Source organism: Vigna unguiculata, chromosome 4 (genome assembly GCF_004118075.2).
Source record: "Vigna unguiculata cultivar IT97K-499-35 chromosome 4, ASM411807v1, whole genome shotgun sequence".
Classification (NCBI taxonomy): domain Eukaryota; kingdom Viridiplantae; phylum Streptophyta; class Magnoliopsida; order Fabales; family Fabaceae; genus Vigna; species Vigna unguiculata.
Window position 1 is genome coordinate 40,512,292 of NC_040282.1, and position 13,986 is coordinate 40,526,277.

Sequence of the window (13,986 nt, forward strand, 5' to 3'; positions counted from 1 at the left end):
AGATATTAACACATAATTTAAATTTGAGATCACTTGCTAGACTATTAGTGTGCATATATAATTTCATTTTTTAGACTTTTTTTTTTCATATTTGCAATGAAAATTAACTGATATATAGCTGGATTTAGTGTTTTAATAATAAATAATATATTTTTATTGAGTTTCCAAACATGCTATAAAACATATAAAAAATGTCATAAAAGTTAATTTTTATTCATGGACCACAACATAACGAAAAATAACCTAAAATAATAAAGATAAAAACATATAAAACGCAGAGCACAGATACTCTTTGGTTTGGTTTTTCCTTCTCACACAATCTGGGAGCCACAACAAATCTTCCCCTTTTTCTCGCTCAACTAAATCTCCGCCAATGACCACCCAAGCTTCCGCCTTCTCTCTCGCCGTTCCCTCCGTCGCAACCCCTTTACGCTGCCGCCGCAATTCCCTTATTCGAGCTCGAGGTAGAATTCTTTCCAATGTAGTGCTCTCTCTCTCTCTCTCTCTCTCTCTCTCTCTCTCTCTCCTTTTCATTACCCAATTGTATTCGATTCGTTTCCCAGGACCCCAATTGTGTGTTTATGAACCCCAGTTCTTCTCTTGTGTATGTGTAGTTTCATTGCTGCTTCGTCCAGAAAGTGTTTGTGGAAATGCTTACTCACTAAATCCTGAAATTCGGAGTTTTTTTTTTCTTTCCTTTTTATGTTATTATAGGGAAATTTGTGACACTTGAATTGGGTTTTGGGGTTGAGGTTCGTTTTGATCAAATTTGAAAGCTTGTTGGATTTTGACAAACTTGGAACAGGGGGAATAAATGCTTTTCAGCTGCGTGTGTGTGGACGGTGGGCTTGTTTTTTAAAAGAATAAAGCATTTTTTTTACATTTATTAAATTTGATAAACTATGATACAGTTTTTAATTTTTTTTTTGCTTCCATTTTTATTACTGGGTCTGCAATTCTGCTGCCTAATTTGGCAGCTGTTTGCTTTCAATTTGATGATTCGTTAACATTGCGTTTGAGTCGAAATAATTTTCTTGTTCTTTCAGTGGAACCTTCTGATAAATCCGTTGAAATTATGAGGAAGTTCTCAGAGCAGTACGCTCGTAAGTCAGGAACATACTTTTGTGTTGACAAGGGAGTAACTTCAGTTGTCATCAAGGTACAGCTTCTGTCTTTGGCATATTATTAGCTTATTCATATGAATTCTAATTATTATAATTATAATACGTAGTATACCTTTTAAGTTGATTAGAGGGTATTGCCAAAGAACCTCTTATAGTTTGATCCTCCGGGGACAGTAAGTCTTTTAACATGAGGAAGTTGTGCAATTTCGTAAGAAGTGAAAGTAATTGGCGGTTTGTTATTGTTGGTATAGGTGCACTTCAAAGTAAATTCATATTCAAAGTAAAGCTTTCTTTGTGGGATCTATGCCCATTTTAGTAACATATCAAGTGCAACGTACATATAGATGTATACTAGGCAAGGTTGTCAATAGTAAGATTTAGAGACAATGAAAAATTACTTTAAAGATATCATATTGAGCAAAATTATTTGTAGCATTAAGTTTGCGAAACCTTTATTTTAAAATAATTGAAACAACCCAATTAAATAGCTAAATAGAGAACATGCATTGAATCAATGAGTGACAAATAAAGTTGTGTAATAATCAAATAGTTTAAGCTTACAATTGTTTATTTCAATTCCTTTTCATTCAACTATTTAAGCTTATATGAATTTTCATTTTTTTTATGAGAATTGGGGAAATAAGTGTAAAAGTAAGAAAAAGAGTGAATTGTTGATCAGATAATTTCTGTCAATCACACTATATCAATGATTCATTCATGTATAAAGGTACAAAGTTGTTTAAAATTTATCTTATAATTCAAATTATTAGGTAGCTTAAGTGTATCGAGTTTTACTATTCCAATCATGAATCACACGATATCACATCTATGTTACTTGACGCTTCCTGCATTACTCCTGTAAACTGATTCTTGAATTCATTTTTAACAGTACAAAATGTGGTGGAATATTTTCCTTTCATTAGTAATTGGTTTTCTTGTGAGGCTATAACTATTACGAATTCATAAATAGGTTCCCCATCTATCCAATTTGAAACATTTGGAATGTTGAGGATATGAATACGTAATTTACTTCAGATGAAAATGTTAAGGTTTTATAAGTTCTAATGTAATATGTTTCTAAAGGGGTTTTCTGGATATTGTAAATTTTGTGCATATTTCAAAGTTAATAATTTTTTCTTTTGCATTTAAGTAGAAATTCATAGACAATAAAGAGATTGGTTATTTTGTAATTTAGAAACTCAACTTCAGCTTCCTTCTCTTAGATATTCACGATTTTCCTGTTCTAAATCAAGATTTTCCAAGGTGGTTTTGTATTTTTTAGGTTTACAATTTTCATTTTATCTTTTCTTAGTCGTACACACCCTTAGCCCAGTACTAGAATAGGAAGAAGAAACAACATGGGCTGTCTTCAACAGAGAGGAATGGGTCAAAGGGGTAGATTGAGCTGAATGTAGAGGAGGAGGGACTTAAAGGGGGGATTGTAGAAAAAATCTGCAACAGGAGAAAAGATAAAGAAAGAGGCTGTTGATTGGTGGGGGAACGGTTCTGGTATCATCACCAAAGTGTGGGATAAATGTAAGGAAGATAGTCTACGGGGGGAGAAGGGATCAGGCCATTGTTTAGGCCACTGTTGAGTTAATTTGGAGGCTAGGAGTTTTGTCAGCATTTTGGGACCCGTCTGACCTCTGTTTGTGTTTTTTCTTGCTGTTCCACTTTAATGTACAGGGCAACCTCTGAATTTCAGAGTTACACTTTAGGGAAGTTGATATTGTTAATATCCAAAGAACTTTTCTAAAGATTTTCGCCAACGCACTAGTTGCTTTTTATATAAAACGCTTTTGGCATTTAATTGCTAAACTTGATATTTTGTGTTAAATTACTGATCCGAAAACAGCAATTTCTCAGCTTCTCCTTGTTGGTCCAAGTGGCAAGGACCTTGGTTCCTGTTAAGTAAGGTCTTTTGATTTGAATCCTGTGAACAGAAATAGATACTTTTCTCCGTTATTTAGGTCCACCAACTCCAAATATTGAGTGTGTAAGGCAAAAGAAAAGAAGCATTACCTCACCATAGTTCATTCTAAACATTATCATATTCATGCCCCTTGTTATAATTGTTCTTTCTGGTTTTAATGCACGTGATTAAATTATCATTTTCGTCTTTTTATACAAAAAATGCAACTTTTGCATGTGGTGGGCAGAAAATGACTAAAATATTGAACTTGGAACTGAAATTCAGTAGCTTCCATGGTTTGAAATGTGGAATATTGAGAATAGACAGCCTTATCAAGCTTCATTTAATACTGTTGCATAAGATCACATTTCTAATCTAGAATCCGCACAGTTGAAAACCAATTGTGAAAATTGAGGTGCATTCTGATAGTGATCATATAAAGGCTTTATGAAAAAGAAAAATCGGGAGAATAATGGAAAAATAATTTCAACGACGGAGATTGACATGTTGGAATAAAGTTAATCTAGTGAGTCTGAGAAAGAGTTTCCCAGATTATTATTCGATGGTCATATTAAGGCTTTCTGAAAAAGAAACTTGGAAAATGAAGGGAAAAATTGAACTACCACGTTGACATGTTGGAATGAAGTTACACCGTTTGAGAAATAGTTTCAGAGACTGTGATTTGATGGACTATGTTATATTTCAGTAATAAAATGTACTTCAATCTGGAGAATTACGTACGAGAGTGTATACATACATATCACCATATTTGATTAGTTAACCTTTCTTCCTCATATTATTTCTATTTTGGAACAGGGGTTGGCTGACCATAAAGATTCATTGGGTGCACCACTGTGCCCTTGCCGGTAGATACTTGTTCTTTTAGCTTGTCAAGCAGAATTTGTCTTCATAGTATAGTTGTGGCAGTGTGGCTGTATAGTTTGATGTCTAGCAGAATTTATCTGCGCAGTATAGTTCTGGCTGTATTGATGTCTTCTAACTTTCCGAGTCTAAGCCCAAATTCATTGTATTTTAGGCATTATGACGATAAACCTGCTGAGGCTGCACAAGGATTTTGGAATTGCCCTTGTGTTCCCATGAGAGAGAGGTATGTATATCTGGAAGTATTACTACATGCAAAAGAATATCCCTTCTTTGATCTCATTCTTATGAGTTTGATGTAATGTAATGACCAAGTTTTATGACATGTTTCCATTAGTTTAATTTATGATTAGTAGTATTAATAATGTTTTGAAACCCGCACAGCACAACAGCACACATACCATTCTTAGCAGATGTTATGCATTGATTATATTACCAGAAGTTTGAGACTTGTCTGTACTCTTTAGTGAAGTATAGATAAAGCAAACTGGAAACTAGACGACTTTTTACCAATGTGGAATTTTTGTTTAACCTTCCACATCACCAGAACACTGTAGACATGATCTTATTTTTCTTGTTAAATGCCTATTTGTTCAAGAGGTAGCTTGTTGAGCAAGTTGGCTAAAAACTGTTGTGAGGACATTGTTATCAGGTTTGAAACCTGACTCACCTTTGTTTATATTTTGGTCATGCAGTGCAAGTTTGGTTGCTGAGTTATATACTAAATAATATCTCCACTGGTCTGTTTTTGTGCCATGAAAGCGCTTGTATATCGTATTGTTTTTGGTTATGAAACATGGATGAGAAAAACCTTAAGCCCTAAATTGTGCATCTGGGGTATTGATTTTCTATTCGTGACAACTTTGTTTGATAGGAAGGAATGCCACTGCATGCTATTTCTCACTCCCGATAACGACTTTGCTGGCGACGAACAGGTAATTCTTTAATTCAGTTTGTTCAAATTGTTATTTTACCCTGTTAGCTGAAAGTGCTATCTCGATCATTTAGCATCACGTACATAATTTATTAGAACATGCTATTTTCTCCTCTTGAATTCTTCTTCATGCCTTTGCAGGCTATCACCTTGGAGGAAATTAAAGAATCAACAGCTAATATGTAACACCCAGAATATTGTGTATTGAGTTACTTGTTAGTTGTTACGGGCTGTATGCTTTGAAAGACAAGTCAAAAGAAAGGTGTAATGATATGTAGGTATTATATTTGTATTTACCAAAAATCATATGTAATTTTTTCTCTGCATTCCTATCTCACTCTGTATTACAAATTTCAGTCACATCATCATTCCTTTATTTTTTGCTGCGGCTGCTATATGGTAAAACCTAGACAAGCAATGAGTCTGGTGTAAAGAGATAGAAATCTCACACTGACCAATAATATGACACAATAATATATAAATTGAGAAATATGGAATGGAAGAGAAAGAACCATTTAATAAGGCCAATAACCATGAATAGTATATATGCATGACAAAGAAAATCCATTAGTATTTCTGTTCATAAATAAGGTCGTACATTGCAAAGGTGCTATTTATGACATTAGTTTAAATGAGATATTGTGCTACCACATGAGATCTAAATAAAACAAATCCCAATATTGTAGTTTATGATGTGATTTTGAACATTCCAAAAGAAGTAGTATGACATTGCCATCCAACCATTCAAAAATCATAACATAAAAGCAATGTATTCAATGGACCTTAATAGAAAGAGCTGCACTGGTTCTAGGCCTTTTCTGTTCTGTTCTTGAAACAAAAACAACTAAGAAAACTCTTCCCCCCACCATTAGCAGCAGAAGATGAAGAAGCTGAAACTCCTCTGGTACAAGCATGATCAGAAGGGAACCGGTGTTTGAGGCACACTTTCAGGTGGCAATTTTTGCATGTGCTGGTGTTGGATATTGATAAAATCTCCTTGCACCCCTTGACAGGGCAAATGGGTTTCTTCTTCCTGGTGGGATCACAGTTACCAGACTTGTGGTGCTTCTCCAAGATTGCATCCTCGTCTTGTCCTACGTAGCCGGTGGTCTCAATGGACATGGAACATGTTTGGCACACAATCACTTTTCTGCTTAGGTCAGACTTCGGGCACGCGTGGGACTTGTAGGATCTGTGCTCCGAACAAAACACCTGCCATTGCTGTCATGTTAGTGCTGCTCATGTCACTGTTTACACCCATTACAGATTAATGTGATTTGTGTACGAAGTATCTTGTATTTTATTGGTAATAAGATTTTTGTTTTTGACTTTTACACCATCAACCGATTAAATTCTTAAGATAAATTGATTCATATTATAAATTCTTTTCTTACAATTTTAATCTGACTAAAAATAATTAAATACAATCTACCGATTTATTTGCGGTTATTTTTTTAATAAAATAAACAATTTTCTATTCTCTTAAGCAAATTCTAACCTGTTTCTACGGTGTCTGTTTTTTTTATTTTTTTAAATTATTCATTTATTTAAAGTTCCCCATTAGGACACTGATATTTTGATTGCAGACATACATTTTGGTGAATCGATAAAGAAAAAATATTAGGTTTCAATTGCAGAAGTGATGAAGAAGGTGTTGTAATAAACTTGGATGCAATGAGAAGAGAAAGATGAATTACCCGTTGGCAACCGTCGCAGATGTAAGGAAGAAAATCGAGGCGGTTGCAGTCGCGGTGCTGGCAGTTTTTACCCAAATCTGGAAAAGTTTCGTTTCCACCTGATGCCATGGATAGGGTTCTGAGTTTTTGTGAAAAATCGAAAAACTGATTAATAGATTCGAAGAATATTCAATCTTACACAATGAACCCAAAAAGAAGATTCTAGAAGCAATCGCGAATTCAGAATTTTCCAACACGACGACGACGCGGCATGGTATATTTTTTTCACCTCATATATATATATATATATATATATATATATATATATATATATATATATATATATATATATATATATATTTATATATTTATTTATTTCTGAACAAGAGAGGATATACATAGACAACTAAACTAAAGGATTTTTTTTTTCCTTATAAGAAATTACAATTGTGTATTTACGTATAAACACCGAATCACAGAACATTATAGGCATTATCTTATTTATCTTGTAAATAAGTATTTATTCAATGGTAGCATGAAATTATTTGACCCAAAAACTGTTGTTATGGTTTTTACGGTGCAATATAACTTTGACTGTTTTGAGTTTTACTAAAATTATCTGCACTGTACCAGTTTTATGCTATAAAAGCCCTTGCATGTTGTGTTGTTTTGGTCAAGAAACATTGATGAGAAAAACATAAACCCTAAGTTTGCTCCCCTCAATTCGTGATTCAATTCTTCAATTCAATTTGATTCATAAACAAGAATGAGATAAAACTATCATATATGTTAAAGAAGATTGAGAACCATCAAGAAGAATAGTATGTATGGAAGGAAACCTTTTAGTATTTGTTATAAGCAAGGATGTACATTGAAAAGGTTTAAATAGGAACAATGATGTGTGCTATGCTATCACATGAGATCTAAATAAGAAAGAAAAAAAATCCATATGGTAGTTTATGGTGTAAATTTGAACATTCAAATTGCAATGGAATGGAACATACTATAACATTCCATTCAATAGGCCTTGACAGAAGGAGTGGAAGGAGGAGAGGTAGAACGAGATGAACCAGTTTTGGCACAGTCCTGTCCAGCCCTTGAACCTAAAGCAGCGAGAAACCGATTCTTCCATCCACCATCAGCAACAGAGGATGAGGAAGAAGAAGCTGAAACTCCTCTGCTGCAAGCATGATCAGCAGGGAAACGGTGCTTGAGACACACTTTGATGTGGCAAGTTTTACAGGTGCTGGTGTTGGAGAAAGTCAAAACCTCCTTGCAGCGCTTCACAGGGCAAATGGGTTTCTTCTTCTTGGTGGGATCACAGCTACCAGACTTGAGATGCTTCTCCAAGATTGCCTCCTCGTCCTGTCCCACGTAGCCGGTGGTCTCTATGGACATGGAACACGTTTCGCAGACAACCACTTTTCTGCTGTTGTGGTCGGAATTCTTGCACGCGTGGGACTTGTACGATCTGTGCTCCAAACAAAACACCTGTCAAATTGCAGCAGCCATGTTAGTGTTGTTGACCTGACGATTTACAAACATCTCAGATAAGAGAAATTTCGTGTACAACAATTTTTCTTGTTTGATTCATCTTCTGAACACAGATTATTTCATATGATTGTTATGGAAAGAGATAGAGACAAACAGTTATGTATACATTTGATTCTTGACTATCGTTTGGTCTAAAAGAATAAAAGATTTACTATTTCAAAAAAAAAAACAGAAAGCAAAAACTGAAAACCTATATGTAGAACATAGAAGTATTAATTTCTGAAAATCACATGAGCAGAATTGAAATTCGAATCATGAAATTAAACATGTTGCAATTAACTTTTGATGATAGAAGAAGAGAAAGTTGAATTACCTTTTGGCAACCGTGGCAGGTGAAAGGAAGAAAATCGAGCTGGTGGCAACCGGTGTGCTGGCAGTGTTTACCCAAATCTGGAAAGGCTTCGGTTCCGCCTGATGCCATTGTTAGGGTTTTGAGTTTTGCGAAAGAAAGAGTAGAATTGAAGAGAATGAATTGGGGAAGAAGAAAAGGAGAGAGAGGTATTTATAGGTTTGTAAATGGCTTGGGGCTTAAGTCAGCCGTTGCGATACAAAAAGAACACTCTAGAGTTCCAACCTGGCGGCTACATACGCGCCTTATAATTTTTTTTTCCTTTTTACTCTTTTTGTAATATCTTTATTTGGTTTTCTTTTCAGTTTATATATATATATATATATATATATATATATATATTTATATATTTACTGTGAATAATAATTAATTTTTGAAATAGTTAAATCAATAAAATTACAAAAACACACTTATAAACCACCTTTCTCATTAATTATACTTTTAAAATTGGAGTGGACAAAAATATGTTACAAAAACATATTTTAGTTTTAGGTATCTATATCTATTAATAAATAGATCAACTAATAAATAGATCTATTCATAAAGAAAATAGATATATTCATAAAGAGATTCTTTTTTTATGAGGGTTGTTTCTTTTATATATATTCGTTATCAATTTTAATTTTACTCATATAAATTATTTTATTATTTTATCTTTTAAATTTTAAATTTTATAGTTATTTTTTTAAATTTCATTATTTGCTTATAATAAAATTATATATATTTTTTCATTTTATACTTTAGTTTTTAAAATAGTTATGACAAAATTAGATTGACTTTTGCAATAGTCTTCTAACTGTATTTTTTTTATATGCATTTCGTTATCAATTTTATTCTTATTTATATAAATCATTTTATCATTTAACACTTTATATTTTATATTTATTTTTTCAAATTTAATTAATTTTTAATTATAAAATTATTTATTTTGTATCTCATTTTTTAAAATAATTATGATAAATTTAATTTATTATTATTATAATTAAAAAAATGAATTTAACGTATGTATTTCTACCGATATACAATAAAAAATTTGTATTTAATTATTATTATTATTATTATTATTATTATTATTATTATTTTAAAAGAGGAAAGAGTTAGATTTGACCAATATATATTTATGATGAGTAAGATCTAGTCTAAAATTGGAATATGATATGTTCTTTTCAATTTCAAATTCATAGAAGATAATCTACTTTAATAAATATTATAACATTAAAAGTAATATAAATATTAAATTTTAACATGTTAAAATAAAATAACGTGATAAAAATACAAGTAAAAGGTTTATAATTCCGCTAATATATCTATAACAATATATTTATCTATCCATAATATATTTATCTATAACTATGATAATCTATAAAAATATTTATTATTTTGTGTTCACATTTTACTTTTCTAATTTTACCTTTAATTATTAATTTAAAAATTAATCTATAATAATATATATAAAGAGATTCTCTCTTCTGAGTCCACATCTCGTTTTTCAATTTTAATCCTAGTTATTATTTTAAAATTTTATTATTTTATAAATAGTTTATCTTCAACTATTATTCTAACAATCTCTTTTGTGTTATTTTAAAAATCTTTTTTGTGTACATATTTTATTTTTTTAATTTTACTTATTATTTTAAAAATTAATTATTTTATAGAAATCTTTTTTATAAAATAAATATTTTTATTTTTTAACCTATAATACACTAATATTTTGGCTTGGGTCATGTATCCCTGTCCAACACATATCGTCTCCGATACTTTAGGATACTTTAACGATAATTATCAATGAAATATCTAATTTATAAATTCGTAGTACACTACAATAAAATCTTTGAATCTTTGAATAGTGATCACTTTTAGTGACAAACATAATTAGTCACTATATAATTACCAATTTGACAACTAAAATAGTTCTAAAAAATTATAATTGGTCTCTGAATTGATAATTAAAATAGTTTCAATTATGAATTGATTTTTAGGCTACCAAAATAGTTGGTCTCTAATTAGAAAATTTGGATTCACACAGTAACAATCATATATTTATTATGTTTGTAAGAGTTATTGTAAAATGTTCAATATTTACATATCACGTATCTAATACGTATCATATCTATGTATCATAGTTTTTAATCATTATTCTATTTTTATAACGGTTATTTTATTTAACAACTATTTTAAAAATTAATTACATATTCTAAAAATAAATATTATTGATCTTAACTCAAATTTTTATGAAAATTAAAAAATACGAACAAATAGGTGCGACACTTGTGTTTTTTCTAGTTATTTTATAAATAGTTTATCTTTAACTGTTATTCTATAGACATATTTTGTCTTTAACAATTATTTTAAAAACCTCTTTTATGTACATATTTTATTTTTTCAAATTTTTTATTATTTTATAAATAGTTTACCTTTAACCGTTATTCTGAAAACCTCTCCTGTTTTTAATGGTTATTTTATATATTTTGAAAGTAACTATTATCATTCTTAACTAAAATTTCTATAAAAATTAAAAAATACAAACATACAAGCACAATAACACATGTAATTTTGCTGGAATAAGATAAAAGGAATATTTTATATTCATGAAAGAAAGTTAGATTGTTCTCTGACGATGGTTTTCGAGAATCAATTTGATTATTGACATTTAGGAGTTAAGTTATAGAATAACATTTTGTTCGGAATAGTAGTGTGAGTCAAAATGCCACATTGGATAGAAAAGACAAAGTTAAACACTATATAAGAATAAAGACCCATGACAACATTGCTTTAAGGTTTTGATGTAAAAGTGGTCTCTAAGGTCTTATATGTATAAGACTAATGTCATATAACCATATAGAACCGTAATCGCTCAATAACTATAACCATGGCCATAACCCATATGTGAAAAATATAAAATATAAACCCAACAGTGGTATCAGAGCCGATGGGAATAGTCCAAGTGTGAGTCAAAGTCTCACATTGGATAGATAAAGTTTTGGTGTAAAAGTGGTGTCTAAGGTCTTATATATGTAAGACTAATGTCATATAACCATATAGGACCGTAATCTCTCAATGACTATAACCATGACCATAACCCATATGTAAAAAATATAAAATATAAACCCAACACATTTGTTAATTTCATATATCCTCAATAATAAATTGGTAAAGATCAATTAATTAGTATTAGTTTTATAACATAATTAAATTGGCCAGTAATATGTATATAATGACGACATAATTGACGGTTTACTATTACTAACAAAAGGTGACTACAAATTGAAAAAAGTTTAAAATGGAAAAGGTAAATGACAAAAGGAGCATACATAGCCAAGCCAAATTTGTCAGACTTCTAATGGTCTTTTGCACAAAATAAACCCACCTTCAACCAAAGATGTATACAACAAACAATTCACAATAATGGACAATTACAATGCAAGAACATAAATTTTAGTTGCATATACATTTGTAATTGATATTAAGTATGTGGTATAAATCGATAGTTATTAGCCCTTTCTTCTTCTATTTTTATATGTATTTTTCTATTTGTCATGTGAAAAAAAAAACACATTTTTTAAAATACAGATATTTTGTTTCAATAAGAAAAATATTTTTGTATCATTACTATTAATAGTAGATATTAAATACACTACTAAAATAAATATATATATATATATATATATATATATATTTATTTATTGTAACAACCTAATTATAGTAGATCATTCTATTAAATAGGTTGTTACATTATTAGCATTAAGTTTACAATTTAAGCATAAATAGTATAACTATATCATATACCGTCCTTAATATTATAGATTTTTTTTAAATAGTTTCTCAAACTTAAGGAAAGATCTATTATGAAATATAATTTTTTACAGTTACGAATTATACACTAGCTTCACACACTGAATGTAGTCTCAATGTTTTTCCTTTCATACTCTTGCATCATCCTCTACTTTCGTGAAAAACATGGTTATCGTAAGTGGATATTACAACCACAACCAAATACAAGGGTAAGTTAGAGTAAATTTAAATCATACTACTTATAAAGTTAACATCAATCCATAAGAACCATTCATCCTTTCACAATTCACACGTCATATTATTAAATCAATCAAATGTCTAAAGCATATGACACAAACAAAGCCTTCACGACTCATTTACACACAACTAAACATCTAACTCTACCTCTAGAGAATTAAGTAAAATCTGAGACCATGCACCTGTCATCACTCTTGCCTCTTAAGAGCTATAATTATATCTTGGTCGGACCACATCTTACCCAAAGAGTATGACAAGATCAATTCTATATATGTGAGGTCTGATCTCTTACTAAACTCCAAATAATAATCTCTTTTGGCTCTTACAATTAAGTATCATCCTCTATGTTAGTTCAATACTAGTAGAGACACTCTTATTACAGATTTTGTTGTCAATACACTTCGCACATCACCACATAGTAGTATTCCACCCTAAGAATTAGCACATCCTTATCCCACATAATTCAAACCCAATCACACCACATGAGTTAAAAACTATATTTACACATTCATAATTAATATTCTTGCTCGATGAATGCATGTCTCACTCGATGAGTACCTACTAGAATGAGACGTACCTAATGACTACATCACTTGCCTAGAGAAGATTTATCATTGATGCGCTTAGTTTTTACATAGAACTCCCTACTCGGCGAAATGTAGGTTCACCTAGCGAAAGAGTATTGAGAATAAATTCTTTAAAAATTCACTCAGTAAAAATTCTCTAGTCCAACGAGTCAAGCAAACACCTCACTATCAAATTTTTTATATTTTCATTTTTCACTCGGCCACTATTTTACTTGTCTAACAAACACACCTCTTAACGCCACTTTTGGCAAGCTCGTCCAACGAGTTGTTGTTCACCCAACATGTAAAAGTGTTGGATACATGCGATGACACTAGGTAAAAGATAACATAATCCAATATTTAACTCAAGAAAAAAATAGAACTTAAACTTACTCTATTCAAAATTTTGTTCAAATACATTTATAGAGCTCGTTCTTGTAAGTTTTTATAAAATGAATTCGATTATTAGAAAACTATTTATAGTTCAACATTTTAATAATAAAATAATCAAATATTATCTCTTAAAAATTATTGCTATTGATATTTAACCCTTTTATAGATCTTTATATATATATATATATATATATATATATATATATATATATATATATATATATATATATATATATATATATATATATTCTCAAAACAACTTTAGAAATATTTTTCAAAATAATTTGAGAAGATAATCACTAGTGCAGAATGGGGTTTTTAACTCGCCTTATAGGCTTCGGTTACTGCGGGACCGAAGCCTATAAGGAGGCGGTGGCATTTTTGAAATTTTTCTCAGCATTCTGCCTCGGGTCCCAAACTAACCGAAGCATATAACCCATCTGTGTCACCCAGATTTACAAAACTGCCACTGACAGCGCACGCTTTGGCCTCGGGTGACAAAAGAACGAGGCCTATAACAGAGATTTGGCCTCGGGTGGCGAAGAACCGGGGCCTATACACTTCCAT

The 13,986-nt window shown here is 30.9% G+C and overlaps 3 protein-coding genes across 4 annotated transcripts; 1 reads left to right on the forward strand and 2 right to left on the reverse strand.

The window, feature by feature from the left end:
• The first annotated feature begins 202 nt into the window (after positions 1-202).
• Positions 203-5,228, forward strand: LOC114182147 (ferredoxin-thioredoxin reductase catalytic chain, chloroplastic). The gene is made up of 6 exons (XM_028068930.1): positions 203-464; positions 1,047-1,159; positions 3,853-3,902; positions 4,073-4,144; positions 4,793-4,853; positions 4,994-5,228. The coding sequence occupies exons 1-6, from the start codon at positions 374-376 to the stop codon at positions 5,036-5,038; spliced, it is 432 nt and encodes a 143-aa protein (XP_027924731.1). The 5' UTR covers positions 203-373; the 3' UTR covers positions 5,039-5,228.
• Positions 5,169-6,797, reverse strand: LOC114182146 (zinc finger AN1 domain-containing stress-associated protein 12-like). 2 transcript variants are annotated; one of them, XM_028068929.1, is made up of 3 exons: positions 6,550-6,797; positions 5,635-6,064; positions 5,169-5,258 (listed from the first exon to the last, which is right to left on the reverse strand). In XM_028068929.1, the coding sequence occupies exons 1-2, from the start codon at positions 6,655-6,657 to the stop codon at positions 5,660-5,662; spliced, it is 513 nt and encodes a 170-aa protein (XP_027924730.1). In that variant the 5' UTR covers positions 6,658-6,797; the 3' UTR covers positions 5,169-5,258; positions 5,635-5,659. The 2 variants fall into 2 exon arrangements, with proteins under 2 accessions (XP_027924730.1, XP_027924729.1); XM_028068928.1 differs by lacking the exon at positions 5,169-5,258 and having other exon boundaries at positions 5,276-6,064.
• A 555-nt stretch (positions 6,798-7,352) lies between these two features.
• LOC114181269 (zinc finger AN1 domain-containing stress-associated protein 12-like) lies at positions 7,353-8,583 on the reverse strand. The gene is made up of 2 exons (XM_028067675.1): positions 8,396-8,583; positions 7,353-8,019 (listed from the first exon to the last, which is right to left on the reverse strand). The coding sequence occupies exons 1-2, from the start codon at positions 8,501-8,503 to the stop codon at positions 7,546-7,548; spliced, it is 582 nt and encodes a 193-aa protein (XP_027923476.1). The 5' UTR covers positions 8,504-8,583; the 3' UTR covers positions 7,353-7,545.
• Between the last annotated feature and the right edge of the window lie 5,403 nt (positions 8,584-13,986).

Bases quoted from the DNA above. Each gene is read 5' to 3' on its own strand.
- LOC114182146 (XM_028068929.1), bottom strand. From the start codon at position 6,657: ATGGCATCAGGTGGAAACGAAACTTTTCCAGATTTGGGTAAAAACTGC. The intron at 6,065-6,549 runs GTAATTCATCTT...CAGCAATGGCAG, and splicing joins TCTGCGACGGTTGCCAACGG to GTGTTTTGTTCGGAGCACAG.
- LOC114181269 (XM_028067675.1), bottom strand. From the start codon at position 8,503: ATGGCATCAGGCGGAACCGAAGCCTTTCCAGATTTGGGTAAACACTGC. The intron at 8,020-8,395 runs GTAATTCAACTT...GCAATTTGACAG, and splicing joins CCTGCCACGGTTGCCAAAAG to GTGTTTTGTTTGGAGCACAG.
- LOC114182147 (XM_028068930.1), top strand. From the start codon at position 374: ATGACCACCCAAGCTTCCGCCTTCTCTCTCGCCGTTCCCTCCGTCGCA. The intron at 465-1,046 runs GTAGAATTCTTT...TTGTTCTTTCAG, and splicing joins TTCCCTTATTCGAGCTCGAG to TGGAACCTTCTGATAAATCC. The intron at 3,903-4,072 runs GTAGATACTTGT...ATTGTATTTTAG, and splicing joins GCACCACTGTGCCCTTGCCG to GCATTATGACGATAAACCTG.